The sequence below is a fragment of the Mastigoproctus giganteus genome, chromosome 1, assembly GCF_048544385.1.
Source record: "Mastigoproctus giganteus isolate SK-2022 chromosome 1, ASM4854438v1, whole genome shotgun sequence".
Lineage (NCBI taxonomy): Eukaryota > Metazoa > Arthropoda > Arachnida > Uropygi > Thelyphonidae > Mastigoproctus > Mastigoproctus giganteus.
The window spans coordinates 202668899-202689152 of record NC_143575.1 but is presented as its reverse complement, the minus strand read 5'-3'; the positions used below and the strand labels follow the sequence as shown (position 1 = coordinate 202689152).

Here is a 20254-nt window from a genome sequence, read left to right as displayed (position 1 = left end):
ATCATCTTGAAATAAAGCATGTTTGACAGTTGGCACAAGAAAGTCAGGATGATGTGCTTCCATTGGCAATTGCCAAACATAAACTCTCCCTGAAGTTCGAAAAAGTGTGAATGATGAAAAGTGTGAGTTAAAAAATCCATGTTCTATATTAAAAACACATATTTTTAATTAATTTTTGAAAATTAAAATTCACTTTAAACCTGTCAGAAAGCAAATGCAAATTTAAAAATTACACCCTTCAATCTGCACTTTGATTCAAGGAGAGTACATCACTAACAGCAGCACTAGCTGCATGAAACATGAAGTGGGCATGCAGTCAGTTTGATTCCAGATGATGCATCAATGTCATGAAGCTAGAGAGCATTACTGATTGGAGGAAAGTGCACAGCAGTAAAGCAAACATACTATTAATAACTCTTCGTGATGTACGTCAATTAATACACGCATATAATTAGGTTTAACGTAATCATGAATTTTTCCTAATTGCACAATAATTAGCAGACATTATTTGTGGAATTTTCTGCAGAGAATTCAAAGAAAACATTTTCACCAACAGGTATTAGTAGGAGTTTAAGCTGTTGGATAGAGTAGGTGAAGCACAAATTGCTGAAATATTGCCAAGGCTAAATTGACCTGCGACTAATACAGGGTTAAACTGCCATGTTCTACTATATCCTGAACCCTATCAGGTGTTACAAATGCTAGAAATATGATAACTTCCTGTTTGTATGTTGAGTATAAAGTGATATGTTCAAACTGTAGTTGAAAGAGCCTGCCCAGTGTGATTCTGCTGCAACATCTCTCTGTCCCAGTTGCAAGGGAGACCATCCAACCTACTCTAAAACATGTGACCCATAGAAAAAAATGGAAAAAAATCAGAAATATACTAGAAGAAAACAAAGAAACATATTCAGAAACAAGAAAAGAAATCAAATTGAATTTTTGCCACAGCTATAAAATCTTGTCAATGAGTAGCTACCTCAAACAGATTTGTCCATGATAAGGTTTCTGTCACCCTTGTTTTTGATGTATTTTGTAAAACTATTAGCTGGAATTGTGATAACGGGGTATTGCTGACCTAATCAGTTGCTTATACAGTGGGTTGTTTGATGTCTGAAAGTATGGAGTGAACCCAACTGACAACTGACAATTCCAGCTAATAGTTTTGCAAATTACAATTAAAACAAGTGACAGAAATCTTCTTACTTGAACTTCTTGAATGTAAGCAAACAATCTGGTCAAAATGAAGCAGTTTCAGAACTCCTTGAAAATATGCAATCAGACATGCTCTGTTGCTGAATAACAGGACATGGAGGAATCCTGGAGAACAAAAGTGCAAATAATGCCACTAAGAAACCTGACAATAGCTATGCTTTCCATAATTTTCAGATTCTTATGCAGATTATAAAAAATTTATAAATAGAGCGTGATTACTGATCTCAGTTATGACAAGCTCAAATTAAAAACAAAGTCCCACAGATTAAAAATGAGCCACAGCTATACCTTTCAAGCTTCAGATGTTACAGACAAGAAGAGGTGATATGGCAAGACACCACACTGACCATTCTTACCTAACTCATTTTTTTTTCTTCTTACAGGAGAGTACCCTCCTCGGTGCATCTGTTATCAGACTCATCTAACAGTTAAACACATCTTTGCTGATGCTGACTGTTCACATTTTTTTCCCTATATCTGTAAAGCTATTTTCAGGACACTATCTGACCTGCATAAACCATTAATTCTATCCCATATCCTTGGAAATGAAGCTAATCTTCATAATCTTTCCAATACTGAAAGTGCATCAAACCTCAAAAAGGTTGATGTCGCTAAAATTGTATTTATATTAATTTCATTGGGAAAATGTGTAAGGTACATTTCAAAATAAAACACATTGGGACAGAAAAGAAATGGAAAGGTGTGAAATAATATTATGCAGCATTCCTCTGTAAGATACCACATGAGCTATATATTTCATTATTGTATTTGATTGCAAAAAAGATTTTATTATAATGGATGGAGACGTTAAGTTATTTTATAACAGATCTCAATCTCTTGAACATTATACACATTTTAACTTGTAAATTGAGCATATTTGACTATGATGAAAATTTATTATAAGAAATGTTTTTTTCCTCCTCAGCCCTTGATACAGAGGACTTTCACTTTTTTTTATTTTTTTATGTAATTTGAATCCAAATAAGAAATTAAATATTTTTTTTCTTTTCCCCACAGAATGTTCTTTTTGCTCTAGGAAATTCATTTTTATATTATGCTGACCAGTTCAAATTGTACAGTTCTTTTTGTGCAAGTCATTCTAAAGCCCAAAAAGTGTTACATCCAGGTAAGACCCATTTTCGTATTAATTTTAAAATAATAAAATCAAATCTACTAAAACCGTTTATGATTAGCATAACCAATATATATTCTCCATCACAACTTATGGAAGTGAAACTTTGGCAGTCTTCAAAATAATGGAAGAGAAACTGAAAACTACACAGCATAAAATGGAACAAATTTTATTAGGAATCAGACTGTTAGATAAGAAGAGAAACGGTCTTTGGCATGACACGACATGATGACAGATGGACTAAGAAAATAACAGAATGGTACCCAAGAGGAGCTAAAAGAACACATGGAAGACAACAACAGAGAGAGAGACAGATGAAATTCATGAGTTCATGGGTTGGCTATTGTGCAAAACAGAAGGAACTGAAAAGTTGCTGGCAAAGCCTTCATCCTGCAGTGGATTTAAAATGGCTGATGATGACTATTAGCATATGCAAAAAAGTTAATTTAGTTGTGAATACTAGCATCAGCATTAGTATAGGCATATGATACAAGAAAGCAAGCTTATGCAGCATCAGCCAAAAAAAAAAAAAAAAAACTTCCACTTCACCCCTCCATTCGTTCGAAATACCTGTTCAGCTGAGCCTTAAATTTATTTAGGCTATCAACTTCCACAACAAGGGATGGAAGTCTGTTCCACCAACCAACCACCCGCTGGCTAAAGGCAAATTTCTGCACATCTATCCTACATCTGTCTTTCCTCAATTTGAATTTATGCCCTCTCAGGTGATTATTCTGAGCAAGAGGCAGAATCCCATCAGAATTGAGCATGCTCAAACCATTCAAGGCTTTCTACACCTCTATCAGATCACCTTGCCGGTGCCTAGTCTCCAGACACTGTAATTTGCAAAACTTAAGCCTTTCTTTGTAACAGCAACCCTTTGTTCCATTCACTAACCTTGTTGCCCTTCTCTGTACTCGTTCCAGCAGCTCTACATCCTTCTTGAAATGAGGCCTCCAGACCTGTATACAGTACTCAAGGTTTGGCCTGACCATTGCCTTATACAAGGGAATAATCACCTCCTTATCCCTGCTAGAAAAATTCCTGTATATCACTGATAAGACACCATGAGCTACTCTTGCAGCCCGTCTGCACTGCTCAGAGAACTTCATATCTGCCTGCACAATTACCACCAGGTCCTTTTCATTCTCTACCACTGCCAGGGTAGTACCACAGAGTTGATACGTTGCTCTGGGGTTGCTGTTTCCCATATGTATCACTTTACATTTGTCAATAGTTAGATTAGAAATTTTTTAATATAACTTGAATCTCTTCATATTCCTTTTAGGTGTATGACATAATGATATCACATGATTTGAAAATTGCTTCAAACAAATTTCTGAATTTCAGTGAATCTAAAATAATATTTTTTGAACATTAATAGCAGTTTTACAATATTAAGATTGTTTACGTATTTAAACAGAAACATTTTTGATAATTAACAAATTGAATAGAAGTTATCCATGAAAATTTTGCAAATCTCAAAGAGAGATTGTGGCATATTAAAAAAAAAAAAACAGGATTCTTCACCAGAAACATTTTTTGGTGACATATCCCAAAGAATCTTTGCTCATGGTGTCTTGTCAATGATATACAGAAATTTTGTAAGCAGGGATAAGGAGGAGATTGTCCCCTTGTATATGAGAATGGTGAGGACTCACTTGAGTACTGCATACAGGCCTGGATGCCTCATTTTAGGACAGATGTAGAGCTGCTGGAACAAGTACAAAGAAGGGCAGCAAGATTGGTGAGGAGAACAAAGGGTTGCTGTTACCAAAAAAGACTTAAGTTCTGCAAATTGCAGCATCTGGAAGCTAGGAACCTGCGAGGTGATCCTGCTCAGGTGGCTAACAAACTAAACGAATATTTTGCATCAACATTCACACATGACAAGTTATTCAGGAAGGGGAATGCCAGAAGTGAAGTAAACACTAGCAGTGAGCTAGATAATTTTATAATAACCTAGAGGAAAGTGGAGGAGAATTGTTGAGGATAAACATAAAAAAGGCACCTGGGGTGGATGGGATCTATCCAGTTATATTAAAAGAAGTAAGCAACCCCTTAGCCATAATTATGAGAGCTTCTTTGGACTCAGGGGAGGTACCCATAGACTAGAGTTGTACAAGTGTGACCCCAATTCACAAAGGAGGATTAAATGCTATCACAAGTAATTATAGACCTGTGAGTTTAACTTCTGTTCCAGGAAAATTAATGGAGGCACTAGTTAAAGAAGCACTGCAGGATCATCTAGACAAGACTTCAGTTATAGCGCGGACACTCCATGGTTTTGTTAAGGGAAAGTCTTGCCTGACCAATTTGATTGGATACTATGATGCAGTCACAAAAGAACTGGATGCAGGGAATAACTTTGATATTATATATTTAGAAAGGCTTTTGATACGGTTGCGCATGGAAGATTGCTGCACAAATTTGAGCAGTGTGGCATTGGAGACAAACTGCTGCTATGGATAAAGGGGATGGTTGAGGGGGAGAAGACAGAGTGGTAATCAATGGACACTGCTCATCGTGGACTAATGTTATTAGTGGAGTCCCTCAGGGTTCAGTGTTGGGTCCATTGTTATTTTCTGTATTTATAAATGATATTGATGATGGTATAGTAAGCTTAATGTCCAAGTTTGCAGACGATACATATAAGGTTGGCAGGGTTGTTAAGGCCACTACTGACAGTATGCTGCTGCAACAGGATCTGGAAAGGTTGAGCAGATGGGCTGAGAGGTGGCAAATGAAGTTTAACATTGACAAATGTAAAGTACTACATATGGGAAACAGTAACTCCAGAGTAACATATCAATTCTGTGGTACTACACTGACAGTGGTAGAGAATGAAAAGGACCTGGAGATAATTGTGCAGGCAGATATGAAGTTTTCTGAGCAGTGCAGACAGGCTGCAAGAGTAGATCATGGTGTCTTGTCAATGATATACAGGAATTTTTCTAGCAGGGATAAGGAGGTGATTATTCCCTTGTATAAGGCAATGGTCAGGCCACACCTTGAGTACTGTATACAGGTCTGGATGCCTCATTTCAAGAAGGATGTAGAACTGCTGGAACGAGTACAGAGAAGGGCAACAAGATTAGTGAATGGAACAAAGGGTTGCTGTTATGAAGAAAGGCTTAAGTTTTGAAAATTACAGTGTCTGGAGACTAGGCACCGGCGAGGTGATCTGATAGATGTGTATAAAGCCTTGAATAGTTTGAGCATGCTCAATGCTGATGGGATTCTTCCTCTTGCTCAGAATAATCACCTGAGAGGGCATAAATTCAAATTGAAGAAAGCCAGATGTAGATAGACGTGCAGAAATTTGCCTTTAGCCAGCGGGTGGTTGGTTGGTGGAACAGACTTCCATCCCTTGTTGTGGAAGTTGATAGCCTAAATAAATTTAAGGCTCAGCTGGACAGGTATTCCGAACGAATGGAGGGGTGAAATGGGAGTGGGAATTTTTTTTTTTTTTTCTGATGCTGCATAAGCTTGCTTTCTTGCATCATATGCCTCTACTAATGCTAATTGAGGTGTTTAAGGCCTTGAATGGTTTGAGCAAGCTCAATGCTGATGGGATTCTTCCTCTTGCTCAGATTTCTGACCTGAGGGGACATAAATTCAAATTGAGGAAAGACAGTTATAGAATAGATGTGCAAAAATTTGCCTTTAGCCAGTGGGTGGTTGATTGCTGGAACAAACTTCCATCTATCATTGTAGAAGTTGACAGCTTAAATAAATTCAAGGCAGAATTAGACAGTGAGTGATGGAGGTTTAATGGCGCACGAGCTGCTGGGGCTATTGTGTGCCTCAGAATTAGACAAACATTTAAAGTTAATGGATGGGTCAAATGGGAATTTTTTTTTTTTTGGCTGTTGCTATTAAGCTTGCTTTCTTGCATCATATACCTCTAGTAATGCTAATATTTTTTAATTTTTACATACATAACATGCAGTGCATTTCAATAATGTGGAACAAATGTAAGAACATTTGTTCCACATTATGTTTAGATAAAGTGACAAATGTATTATTAGAAAATCATTTATTTTTTATAGTCTTTGTGCTTTCAGCTTAAATGCAAATTTCTTTGTTTTTTAATATATGTTTTATTTTACTCTATTTTTTAATTTGTATTTAATATATATGTGTTATACTATATATTTTGCTTCTCCTCTGTAAGGCTTAGGCTGTTTCGGAGCAATAAAATAAAAATTAACATTCTACAGCTAAAAATAACGAAAAAATGTCTTATAAATATATGTCTCAAAAAGTTTTTATTTTTAAGGTTTCTTTATTCACCTTTGAAATAATGAATCATAAATTATAAAACTATGCAAAATGGCAAAGCAATTTTCATTTAAAATTTTTGTCAAGTATATGCCTTTGTAAACAGGTTTTAAACAGTACAAAACATGTGCCAATATGAATAGTTTTGTTATACTACATGATTACTAATTGTCAACTGTGAGCAATCAGTGTAGCAGAATATATTTTAACAGTGTCAGCAAGTCTGTTACTTGAGTTTTAGATTCCATGACAGCTGCCTGATCGTTTGCAGTACAACATTTGTTAAATTGATAAGGGAGATGTGATTTTAATATAATTTTAACTGATGGTGAGATTCTTAAGAATTCCATAGCTGCTGTTGGCAGATAAACCAAAAAATTTCCAACTTGATGAGTTTTAAAAATCATAAAATATTTGCTTCTGTGGAAACGTTTTAGAGAAACAGGTAGACTAAAACCATTATGAGTAAATGATGGCAGAGAGAGATATCAATAAAATCGAAATGTTGAACAGTATATACTTTGTACCGCTAAAGTACAAGAAGATTGTCAAGTCATGTAAATATTTCATCTGTAAGCATATGGAGGACATTACAAGGACAACAATCATATTTATTTCACAGTATGCCTGTACACAGATCAATGGTGAAAGATATGAATAAATGCAGAAACTTTTGTCAGCTACAGATGAATCATGTTTTACAAGAAATGGCATTCTCAACCCTCAAAACCTACATAGCTTAGCTGAGGAAAACCCACGTACGATTTGCATAGGATCATGTGAAATCCTTAGTTTATTGTACCCATATTCTTGCCAGATGAGAAATCATGTTTTGGAAGCTGCTGAAACCATTAAGAATAGTTATGAAATGATAAGTCATTCCAAGTAATTGTGAATTTGTCCTACTAAATGCTGCATTGAGCAAAAATGGAGGTCACTTGGAAGAGCTAATTTAGAGGAGCAGAAATAATTCAGTCTCTTTTTGTTTTGTAATTTATGAATAAGGCTTAATATCTGGGAAATAAGCTTTTGAGATATATGTTTATAGGAACTTGTTTCTTATTTTTAGCTGTAGAATATGCTCCTGCATTTTTTTGTACAATTTTGAAACACTTTATAAGCAAAAATATATGTGCATATAGTAAGTATTTTATAAGTATTTTTAAGTATCTTTATAAGTATTTTTATAAACAAAAATACATGTGCATATAATTTTTGAAAACTTGCAAGCTTAGCATTTTATAAACATAATGTTAGTAACTAGTAATATCTAGTTTGTGTGTGTTTTATATATGTAATGTATATGCAGAAATAGGTGCACATGCATGCTTATGAAATTTTGCATACTTGGAACAAAAGTGAAAGATGGAAGAGACTAATACTTTCATATATTTTATGTTTATTTTTTTTGGGTGGGGGGTGGGGTGGGGGGGAATTAATAAAACATATGTTTATTAAAAATAGAATGTGTAAAAAACATGGCATTTTTAAATTTTAAGTTTTTTTTATTAAAAAATGATAAATTAAAAATAATTAACACAATCAATTACTAAAAGGTCAGACATTGATACAATTCCAAACACAATTTTAAAAATCGAAAATTTTTTTAGAAATAAAAAAGAAAATTTTACACCTTTTAGTTATAGCATAACTATCTTTCTTTCGTTTTTTTTAAATATGAAGGCATGACTACTTCAGGGGTAACATACAGAATTTAATATTAAAAGAAAAGTGAAATTTAACAACAGTAATAGTAATAACAGATGATGAGTTAAAAAAACATGGTGAAATATATAGAGAGAAGATATGATGGAAGAAGGTAAATGAAGAAACGATAAAATGGAAACATGGTGCCACCTGGAAATAGGGGATGATGAGTTTCAGTATGGTATGTACAATGTATTGCAAAGGATAGGACAGCTAGAAGGGGTGGTGGAGTCATGCTTCTTATCAAAAGCAGCCTGAGCATGACATAAGCTTTCCCAGATTCACACATTTCGCATGCTAGTATAGAATCTGTATGATGTGAGATAGTTGGAATTAAATGATGTAATGAGAGTGGGTGTAATCTACAACCAAGTGATTGTCAAGATTATGGTGAGAGCCTCTACATACAAATGGAATTGGCAAGTAGGCGTGAATATCATATTGTGAGCGATTTTAATTTGCCTCTAATTGATTGGAGAAAATGGGAAGGAAAAACCAACCTTTATGCCAATAGGAAATTATGGAAGTGAAGTTGAAATATATGCAATTAATGATATTGAAATTTCACATGATTATTTAATGAAAAAACTTATGAGTCTAAATTACAGCTCCTGAGATTGATGGCATATACCCTATAATTTTAAGGGAGACGGCAAGTGAGTGCATTTGTAAAGAGAAATTCATGTTTAATAAATCTGGTTAGCTATTTTGACAGGGTCACTCATGAGCTATATTTAGGAAATAATTTTGACACTGTTTATTTAGATTTCAGAAAAGCATTTGACTCAGTGCCACATGAGCAGTTATTTTATTAGCATTAGCATTAGTAGAGGCATTTGATGCAAGAAAGCAAGCTTATGCAGCATCAGCCAAAAAAAAAAAAAAAAAAACACCACTTCCACTTCACCCGTCTGTTTGTTCAAAATACCTGTCCAGCTGAGCCTTAAACTTATTTAGGCTATCAACCTCCACCACAAGGGATGGAAGTCTGTTCCACCAACCAACCACCCGCTTGCTAAAGGCAAATTTCCGCACGTCTATCCTACATCTGTCTTTCCTCAATTTGTATTTATGCCCTCTCAGGTGATTTTTCTGAGCTAGAGGAAGAATCCCATCAGCATTGAGCATGCTTAAACCATTCAAGGCTTTATACACCTCTATCAGATCACCTCGCTGGTGCCTAGTCTCCAGACACTGTAATTTGCAAAACTTAAGCCTTTCTTCGTAAGAGCACCCCTTTGTTCCATTCACTAATCTTGTTGCCCTTCTCTGTACTCATTCCAGCAGCTCTACATCCTTCTTGAAATGAGGCCTCCAGACCTGTATACAGTACTCTAGGTGTGGCCTGACCATTGCCTTATACAATGGAATAATCACCTCCTTATCCCTGCTGGAAAAATTCCTGTATATCATTGACAATACTCCATGAGCTACTCTTGCAGCCCGTCTGCACTGATCAGAGAACTTCATATCTGCCTGCACAACCACCCCCAAGTCCCTTTCATTCTCTACCACTGTCAATGTAGTACCACAGAGTTGATACGTTGCTCTGGGGTTGCTGTTTCCCATGTGTAGTACTTTACATTTGTCAATGTTAAACTTCATTTGCCACCTCTCAGCCCATCTGCTCAACCTTTCCAGATCCTGTTGCAGCAGCATAGTGTCAGTAGTGTCCTTGACAACCCTGCCAACCTTTGTATCATCTGCAAACTTGGACATTAAGCTTGATATACCATCATCAATATCATTTATAAATACAGAAAACAATAATGGACCCAACACTGAGCCCTGAGGGACTCCACTAATAACATTAGTCCACGATGAGCAGTGTCCATTGATTACCACTCTCTGTCTTCTCCCCCTCAACCACCCCTTTATCCATAGCCGCAATTTGCCTCCAATGTCACACTGCTCCAATTTGTGTATCAGTCTTCCATGTGCAACAGTATCAAAAGCCTTTCTAAGATCCAAGTATATAATATCAAAGTTATTCCCTGCATCCAGTTCTTTTGTGACTGCATCATAGTATCCAATCAAGTTGGTCAGGCAAGACTTCCCCTTAACAAAACCATGCTGTGTCTGAGCTATAACTGAATTCTTGTCTAAATGATCCTGCAGTGCTTCTTTAACCAGTGCCTCCATTAATTTTCCTGGAACAGAAGTTAAGCTCACAGGTCTATAATTACTTGTGTCAGCCTTTGATCCTCCTTTTTGAATTGGGGACACATTTGCACATTTCCAGTCTATGGGTACCTCCCCTGAGTCCAAGAAAGCTCTCATAATTATGGCTATAGGTTTGCTTACTTCCTTTGCTGCCTCCTTTAATATAACTGGATAGATCCCATCCACCCTGGGTGCCTTTCTTGTGTTTATCTTCAACAGTTTCTCCTCCACTTTACTCCCAGTTATTTCAAGATTCTGTAGCTTACTGCTAGAGTTGAATACACCTCTCGCATTCCCCTTGCTGAATAACTCCTCATGTGTGAATGTCAATGCAAAATATTCATTTAGTTTGTTAGCTACCTGAGCAGGATCATCAACAGTTGACCCATCAATATCAAGTGGACCAATCTGATTCATCCCCTTCCTTCTAGAGTTTACATAAGTAAAGAACTCTTTGCTGTTTTTCTTTGCATCCCTTGCCAAGGATTTCTCGTAATCTGCCTTCGCCTGCCTAACCTCCTTTGTAACTTAGTTGCATATCAACTTGTATCTATCATAGGCTTCTGTGTCATGTGTTAATTTGTAAGTATCTCATGCATTTTTCTTCTCTGCCATATGCCTCATTAGTTCATCTGACATCCATTTTGGCCTAAACCTTGAACAATATTTCTTAGTTGGTATGTAAAGCCTAGTAGCTTCCAAGATAAGTTCTTTGAATGCTTCCCATTTTGAATTTGCTGTTGGTAACATCATCAGTTGGTCCCACTGTATAGAATTTAAATACTGTCTCAGTCCATCGTAGTCGCCTTTACGGAAGCAATAACCCTTCCCTTTACCCCTAATGGTAGTTACCTCTTTGAGTAAATCACACTTCAGCACACTGTGATCACTGCCACCTAGTGGTTCATTTATCTGCAGATTCTTAATGCATGAAGAATCACTGCTGATAATCAAATCAAGAGTATTACTCCCTCTAGTTGCCTCCCGAACATACTGATGTAGAAAACAATCATCCAATAAATCCACAAAAGCCCTGCTAGTGTGTGAGTAACCAGCCCCCAAATTCCAGTCAATATCTGGGAAATTAAAATCTCCCATTATAAGACTCTCTGATTTACTGGCCCACTCTATTTCCCTGTACAGTTCCTTATTATACTCATCAGAGTCATTAGGCCTATAGCACACTCCTACTCTCAATTTTGATCTCCCAATGCTTATGTCACACCAAACTGACTCAACACTGCACTGTCCGGCGATGTCGACTGGCTTCACTTCCTTGGTTTTTATGTGTTTCTTAAACTAATAGCATAACCCCTCCCCCCTTCCTATCCTGTCTATCCTTTCTGTAGACGTTGTACTCCCCAAATTGCAGTTCTGCATCCCTTATATCTGTGTGACACCATGTCTCTGATATCCCAACAATATCTGCCTTTGATGTTTTGAGCAATACCTCAAATTCATCAAATTTATTTACTAAACTCCTAGCATTGGTGTACACGCAAGTATACCTGCACCTGTTTCTATTCTTAGCTACCCTAACACAACCCATGTGTTTACTTGTACCGCAATGGCTCCCAGCAGTCTCTGAAATACCATGCACCTTGTTTTTCAGGCTTCTGCTCATTCTAATAGAAGCAGTGCAAGAATCTCTTTCACCTCTGCCAGTGGCTACTGTCAATCTATTGGTCTTTGTCTCCCCCCAAGCTAGCAGTTTTCCGACCCACCTAACACTGCCTCGATAGCATCAGCAAATATTCTTGCACCCTTTCTATTTAAGTGTATCCCATCCCTGTAGAAGCAATCTCTCCTGTTAACAAGTACAGTCCAGGCTGAAAAAAATTCTACCCCTTGAGCCTTGCACAATCTTTCCAGGGCCGAATTGATCGATAAGGCTCTCATCATATACTCCCTCCTATAGTGTCTGGGCAGAATTGCAGACACTTTCAAATTCAACCCTAATTCTCGGCTTTTGTTCAACAGTGACCTGTACTTGTTAAGTAATTCTGCCGGTCTCCTACTCTTAATATCATTAGTGCCAACGTGTACAACTATATCACCTTTTGTGCCCTTAAAAGATGATATTCGCTCTACAACGTCATCAACCTTTGCCCCTGGCAGACATACCCTGAGAGAGAGAGAGAGAGAGAGAGAAAGAGTCAGAAATAGAAGGGAATCACCAAGAAAGGGAAGAATGATGATATCCAGCTCAGGACCCTGGGTGTGCCAATCCCATATGCACCAGATGTGAGCCCCTGGGGGTTATGATAAACAGCCTTGATTTATTTAAATTTTTTAGGGGTTTACTTTTGTTTCTAAAGTTGTGTTTTGAGAACACATTGCTTCCATTTAGGAAATCCTTATTTAGTGCCAGTAGAAATCTAAAATTCACCCTTATTCATGGGACCAGCATAGATGTTATCAGAAAGTACTTTATATGTTAGATCACTTGTAAGTCATTCCTGTAAAGTTTGGTATTTTGGCAGCCCCTCTTCATTAAGGCTTATTTTAATAGAAGAATGCTGAATCCTGAGATATGCATTATGTAACTTCAACTTGATTCATATTAGAATTATATGGAAATTTAGTTTCCTAAAGAAGACAGTCAACTTGATAACTGGAAGAGATGTTAGTTAGTTTTCTAATCATATGTTAGCCTGGAGAATTCCACAAAATTGGCTTTGTGCTGGCTCTGTTTTATGGCTTTCATTTTACAGATTCAAGAAGAATAAACAGTATTTTATTAATGCAGCTTTTCAGTTAATAAATAGTTGACTTTGATTTGTTGGATTTGAATTCAGAATACCAGAACCATGTTGCAGCTAATTTTCAACAAGGAAAAATAATTATCTTAATGCTTGTGTACTCTCGTAAAAGAATTTTTTCCATGTGCTATGTTGTACTTGTATAAGTGTTTTTTAATTGTATTGTATAGACAATGAACACAAAAAAGGAAACACCAAAAGTTGTGGAAAGCATTAGATTTATGCCAAACAGCAGCATCTAAATGCTACTGACGAAAGCATGAAACATGCAAATGACATCACAGTATGCTTAATGTCTGTAAAGGCAAACCTGGCCTAACTGCACAATTTACTGGTACCATTTTGTCAAGAAATGACATTAGCAATTCCAAAAGGGACATGATCGTTGGAGCATTTGGCAGGAGCTTTGATCACTAATATGGCTGAACTCACTAATTTTTCACGAGGAACAGGTTCAAAGGTCATATCTGCTTGAGAACCTAAAGGGAAGGCATCATCTTCAAAAGGCAACAGTGGGCAAAACTGCATACTGCAGGATTGGGATATTCGAGAATTAATGCAACATGCAAAGCAAAACCAGCGAGTAACAGCCAATCAGTTATGCATGGATTTATTTGCAGGATGCAAAAGTCCAGTTTCATCAAAAACATTACATCGAAAACTCCATAAAGCTGGTCATGGTCAAGTTGCACTTCACAAGCCATTCGTCACACTTTACAATGCACATTGTTGCATACAGTGATGCGGAGAACACAAGGAGTGAACTGTTGAGAAGCGGAGGAACATGATATAGTCCGATGAATCCTCTTAGACTTTGCAGCAATGGACAAGTGCACATGTGGTGCCAACCGGAGGAAACTTGCAACTGTGATTGCTGTTCAGGGTTCTGGTGGTACTGTAATGGGGTGGGTGCTTTCTTGTGGCATGGTTAGGATGTACTCCTTCCTTTAGAAGCAAGGTTGATGCCAATCACTATTTAATAGCCCTGATTGATCATCTTCATCCAATGGTCAAGCATTTCTTTCATGGAGAGAGCTGTCTATTGGGATGACAGTTCACCAATCCACAGGATGCACCAACAGTTTGAGGAGCATGAGGCTGAACCTTTTCACATACCATGGCCATTGAAGTCACCAAAGCTAAACCTGATAGAAAATCTATGGGAACTTCCAGAACGATCTCAAGCAGTGTTTTCCAGCTCCATCGAATGAGGAATTGGTCACGTTTCTTATGGACAAATAGGGTTGTGTTACTCCTGTTGACTTTTGGACCCTGGTAGACTCTATGCCACAATGTATATAGTCTGCACAACTCATGTGGAGGTCCAACACCATATTAGTGATTTTACATTACTGTTTCCATTTTTGTATCCATTACCTAAATATTATGTACTTTTAATTTGACAATAAAGGACTATATATATATATATATATATATATATATATATATTATACTACATTTATTTTCCCTAACCTCCTTTGCGACTTGATTTCAGACAAGTTTATATCTACCATATGCTTCTGTATCACCTGATAATTTATATTTATTCCATGCATTTCTGCCCTCTGTGACAAGTCTCATTAATTCATCTGACATCCATTTAGGTCTGAATTCCATATATCTCAGTGATATCATGCCTCTGTTATCACTGCAATGTCTGCATTTGATGACTTGATCAGTTCTTCAAATTCATCTTATGTATTTACTATGCTCCTAGCATTAGTGTACATACAATTATAGCTGCAACTGTATTATACTCCTAGTAACCCAACATAGCCTATGTATTTGCTTGTTCCATTAGTGCCCACAGCAGAACTTGAAATCTCCAACACCTTGCTTTCCAGGCTGCTTCATGTTCTAATAGAAGCAGTGCAAGTATCACTTTCACCTCTGCCTGTGGCTACTGTTAATCTGTGTATCATCCCCTCCAGTTTTTTGAGATAGCATCAGGAAATATTCTTGTACCCCTTCTATTTAAGTTTATGCCATCCCTGTAGAAACAGTCTTTCCTGTTAAAGCTTAGACTACACTGAGAAAAATTCTACCTCATGAGCCTTGCACTTTCTCTGTAGGGTGAAAATTTTGACAAAGCTCTCTTTGTGTTCTCTCTCTCTCTCTCTCTCTCTCTCTCTCTCTCTCTCTCTCTCTCCTCTCATGACTTTTTCTCAACATTTCTCTGTGATCTCCTAGGCTTAATATTATTAATGCCAACATGTACAACAGTATCACCTTTTGTGCCCTTAAAAGTTGAGAGCTACCCTTCAACATCATCTACTTTACCTCTTCAGACATACTCTAGTCCTATTCCATCTGTTCTTTTTGCACCATATATTTCCTACTTCCTTGACAGTCGAGTCACCAACTATAGCTACTTTCTGTGGGATCAAGGCTCTCCTGTGGAGGATGTCTTTGTGTTGTCTGATGTTAATGCCTGGGCTCAAGTTTTGGGCCAGACAGCTGAGTGGTTCATGGTCCTACTCTTTTAATCTTTCAAGGGCATTAACTCTATTCTTCAAGCGTTCATATAATCCCATCAGAATGCTGAGCTTGTGCTTAACCTCCTCATGCACTTTACAATGAAGGTGCATAATGGTATGCCCTTTGGCTTTATCATGGCCTGCTAGAGGTAGTTTTGCAAAAAGAGCACAAGTAACACAATCCTGATTTATAGGTGAACTGCCATTGGGAGTCACACCCCACAACCAAAGCATTCCCACTACTTTGACCCCTTTATTTTAGTGGCCAAGGTAGCATCTGCTTTAGTCTAAGGCATAATTTTGGTATATATTTAATTTAAAAACAGCACAACACAAAACTAAGAGATAGAAAAGAACAACACTATGCTAATACTGCTTATTTCACGGCAGTAAAAACTACTCTCTTTTAGATTATGTTACGTTCTATGTGATAAAGTCACATCATTAAAACACGTTTGTATTGTTATAAATTATAGTTTATCTTCACTGATGAGGTGGCAAGAATTGCTGAATCAGCTGTATGGAGAATAGCTTTTCTGTTCATTATGCGATGTTAGTAGCCTTCTTTTCATAGCCTGATTTAATAGTGTTCCTGTGTTAATTAATGGGTCTAATAGAAGTACTTAAAAGTAGGTCCAATATAGTATTTTAAACCATTTTTGTTTTTACACTGTATAGTCAAAACATTGATTACCTACCTAATAGTAGGTATGTCCTCCTCTTGCCACCAATAGTCCAATACTGCTACCTCATGATGAGGCATGGACTCTATAAGGCCTCTGAATGTTGCAGGAGGTATATATGTTGAACCATATCACCAGCATTACTTCCTGTAAATCTTTGATAGGCTGTGGTGGGGGATCCAAATTCCAGATCCAATGATCCACACAATTCCAGAGATGTTCTATGGGATTCGCACCCGGAAAATTCAGTGGCCAAGGTAGCATCTGGAAGTCCTTTCATGTTTGGCAAACCACTCTCAAACAATACTGACAACATAGCACAGTGCATTATCGTGTTGAAACACACCTTTGCTATCCCTAAAGACAGTCACCACAAAGGGATGTACTAGATCAACCACAATGAATAGGTAGTTTGTGGCATTCAGAGTGTGATCTAGAGGAATGAGGATTCCAGGACAACATCCTCATACCAAAACACTCCCACCGCCTGCCTGTTTCTGTTGGACCAGGATATTTGAGCGTATTAGTAATATCAGAGTGATTCCTCTCATGGAGAGCATGGTAACAAACCATACCCTCCATCTACCATTCCCATGGCCTAGCAGGAAGTGCGATTCATCGGAAAAGGAACTTTTTTTTTCTAGTCGTCGATGATCCAATGACCCATATGGGGGAAGTTTCTTTGAATTGTGGTCTTGAAAATACCACTGGTCATCCCCTGGTTAAAGTTCACAGTCAGCCATTCCACACTTTTTTGTCTGTTAGCTCACATATGGCAAGGCAACCTATGTTCCCCATCGATGAATCATGGGTACCTGCCACTGCCACACACCCAGAAACTGTCAGCACTTTGTCCATTATTCGTCCACTATTGGAAGAACACCTTAACTACAGCACTCTGCAAACAGCCCACAAGATTCACATCTGTAACACTGCCACCCTTCATCCAGTACTCAACAATCAACCCTCTTTCAAAGTTTGTCAGATCAAGTCTTGCCCACGTCAATCAAGCATTTCATATGGACTGCATGACATGCATCTACAGTATCACATTAGGAACAGACTATTGCTAAAACATGGGGAGTAATGATAATATTTTGACTAGGAAAGTATATAAATTTATAATCTCTGCATTCACAGAACTGAAAGCGTTTTAAACTTTCTAAGTATATACAGGCAACTCCCGTATAATTTGGTACTTCTACAACATGGTTTTGTTCTAACACGGTTAATAAATTGCGGCAATCCTCGCACAACACGGTACTTATATAACACGGTTCGAGTATTGCAGCAAACCTCGCATAACAAGGTATTTTTGAGCTTTTATGCGGAAAAAATCCTGCTTTTATGTTGAATACAATTTTTCAACATATCCATTCTCTTTTGTGAATCCCCGCTTTTAGCTTGCTAGTCGTTATACATAAAGGATGGGGGGGAAATCCCTGTATTTTATTTTGTTGGGAAATCCCATGTTAGGTTCTGTGCTATTGAACTTGTGGAAAAAATTTAGATTTCAAAGTTTTATTACTATTGGACAATGCAGCAGGCCATCCAAACATTGAAATAATATTCCAACCACCTAATACAACTTCTGGAATTTACCTTTAAAACTCATTACATCAGAAAATCACTACAATGGATTTTGGAAAAAATTGATTCTGAATCTATTGAAGTGATGGAGGCATGGAAACATTTTTCAATTGCGGACTGTATCGGAATGATATCTTTATCACTCAAAGTAAAACCAATCTTCAACATTAACTGAGTGTTGGGAAAATGTATGGCCAGAGTTAGTTCATTCAGGAAATATGGTCGAACCAGCAGAAAACGGAATGAGTGCGATATTACAACTTGCTAAGTCAGTAGGAGGGAAGGATTTGATGATATGACTACTGAAGATGTTCAAGAATTACTGTGGAAAATGAGGCTGGCAAAGTGTATTTGGTGGAAATGGATGGCATCAGAGGTAAACCAAATCAATTCAGAGGATGATAGCGCAGATGAAAATTCTGAAGTTCTAAATTTTACACTAAAAAGCATACGGGAAGTTTATGCCTTCCCATATACTTCTTAGCCGATCAATTAGAATTTTTTTTTTTTTTTTTTGGATGCTTCAACTGAAAGGAGCACAAAGTTCAAAAAGGTAGCTTCAAAAATGCTTAGCTCTGTACCATGAAATTTACAAAGATCTATCAAGCAAAACCAAACAAATCAGATTACTGATTTTTCAGAGAGAGCAGAATATACATGAAATCTAGATGCTGCAGAAGAAAGTTCAGAAGGTGAAGATATTCTGCAACAGAGAAAACGTTCTCATTTGGTTGTGCTTAGCAACAATGAAGAGGAAGAAAATTATATGAACCTACATCATTTGACATATATCACAATTTGTAAGGTGTTTGTTCAGTTATTACTATTTTTAATAAAAATTAAGTTTCCAGTAGTTATTCGTTTGGTTTTGGAACGTAACCCTCTTTTTTGTACTGGTTCTTAGTCCTGTATAACACGGTTTCGAGATTTTATAGGAACCTAACTACCGTGTTATATGAGGGTTACCTGTATTTGGAATTTTTGACTTTTAAATTATAAAATACTTAATGCTCTGATATGATTTGTGAATGTTTTAGCATATTTTTGGGGATGATCCATTTTTCAAGGTGTGTAACACCACAGGCTGGAGTGACTGAAATGGCAGTCAAGTTGCATCTCCATTCATCCACTTTCTAGTGGCATTATATGTCTGGGAAAAATTTACTTGAGTGTGTTCATTTTGTTGTTAAGAACTTAGATAATGTCATTTTGGTATTTTCAAGATGCCTTGTTTTTGTGACTGGAAGAATTTTTGTTCCTCATCAGATAGCAGGTGGAAATTATCTGAAAAAAAAAAGCATAAATAAAGAATTTTTGTTTGATGTTAGCTACTATGTAGTAAATGAAGTGAAAACTTCAAAATTATAAAATAACTAAAGTTATATCCCCTTTTCGAAATGAAGAAGAGTAAGAGGATTATCTTGTTCTCTCTCGTGATTTTTGCAACCAGCAGCATTTTACTTGCCTAATTAATGCAGTTTCATAGGTGAAACTAGACAGACATTATCAAGAAAACAAAAGAAAAGCATACATCTCTCACAAAACATTCATATGAGTTTTAACACAATTTCATAATAATGTTTTGTGAGAGATGTTTCAAGCTTTTCTTAGGACTCCTTAGTAATGTTTGTATAGCTTCATCCATTACATTTGGTGTGCACATGAATGACTGTCCAGCATGCCCATTTCACTCTAATCTGCTTAACTAAATGCAAAAGAGTATTTTTATTTATTATTTTTTTTTAACAGTATATTAAATGTTGTTTGTTGTTGTTTGGTTTTTAGGAGCATTAGCAACTAAGGCCACATTGCTCCGTGGATATGTGGTGGTCATTCCCTGACCTTTCCACATCCTCCATATTTGGTGGTCATGGGCTCGAACCCCAGTCTAATCAAGAAGCGTGTGCCACGCACTGCTGCTCCTGCCCACCTGGCTAAGGAGGCGCCCGGTATATTAAATAAACCAAACTGTTTACTTTACTTTGTAAAGAAAAGAACCTTAACTGAAAGTAAAGCCTTACTTTCATTTTATAGTACTCTTTTACAGTGTTTAATCTTAGAACTACAGCAGACTCTCGATTAACCGGGACACTTCAAGACTCCAAATTAAAAAAAAAAAAATCAACCAGAAATCAAAAAATTCAGTTAATAACTAGAATAGGTATAAAGTCGTCAATGGGAGATCAGTGTACCTATTATCTTGCAATCACCGCCGTCTTCACATCTGCCGCTCAAAAAAAA

At 37.0% G+C, this 20254-nt stretch overlaps 1 protein-coding gene across 7 annotated transcripts in view; it reads left to right on the top strand.

The window, feature by feature from the left end:
* LOC150091454 (protein still life, isoform SIF type 1-like) overlaps window positions 1-20254 on the top strand; it is a 1372582-nt gene that overhangs the window by 1257613 nt on the left and 94715 nt on the right. For all 7 annotated transcript variants that reach the window (XM_090375616.1, XM_090375656.1, XM_090375640.1 and 4 more), the window contains one exon: window positions 2233-2341. In XM_090375616.1, the coding sequence (XP_090231742.1) occupies window positions 2233-2341 (109 nt within the window). The remainder of the gene's footprint in view (window positions 1-2232; window positions 2342-20254) is intronic.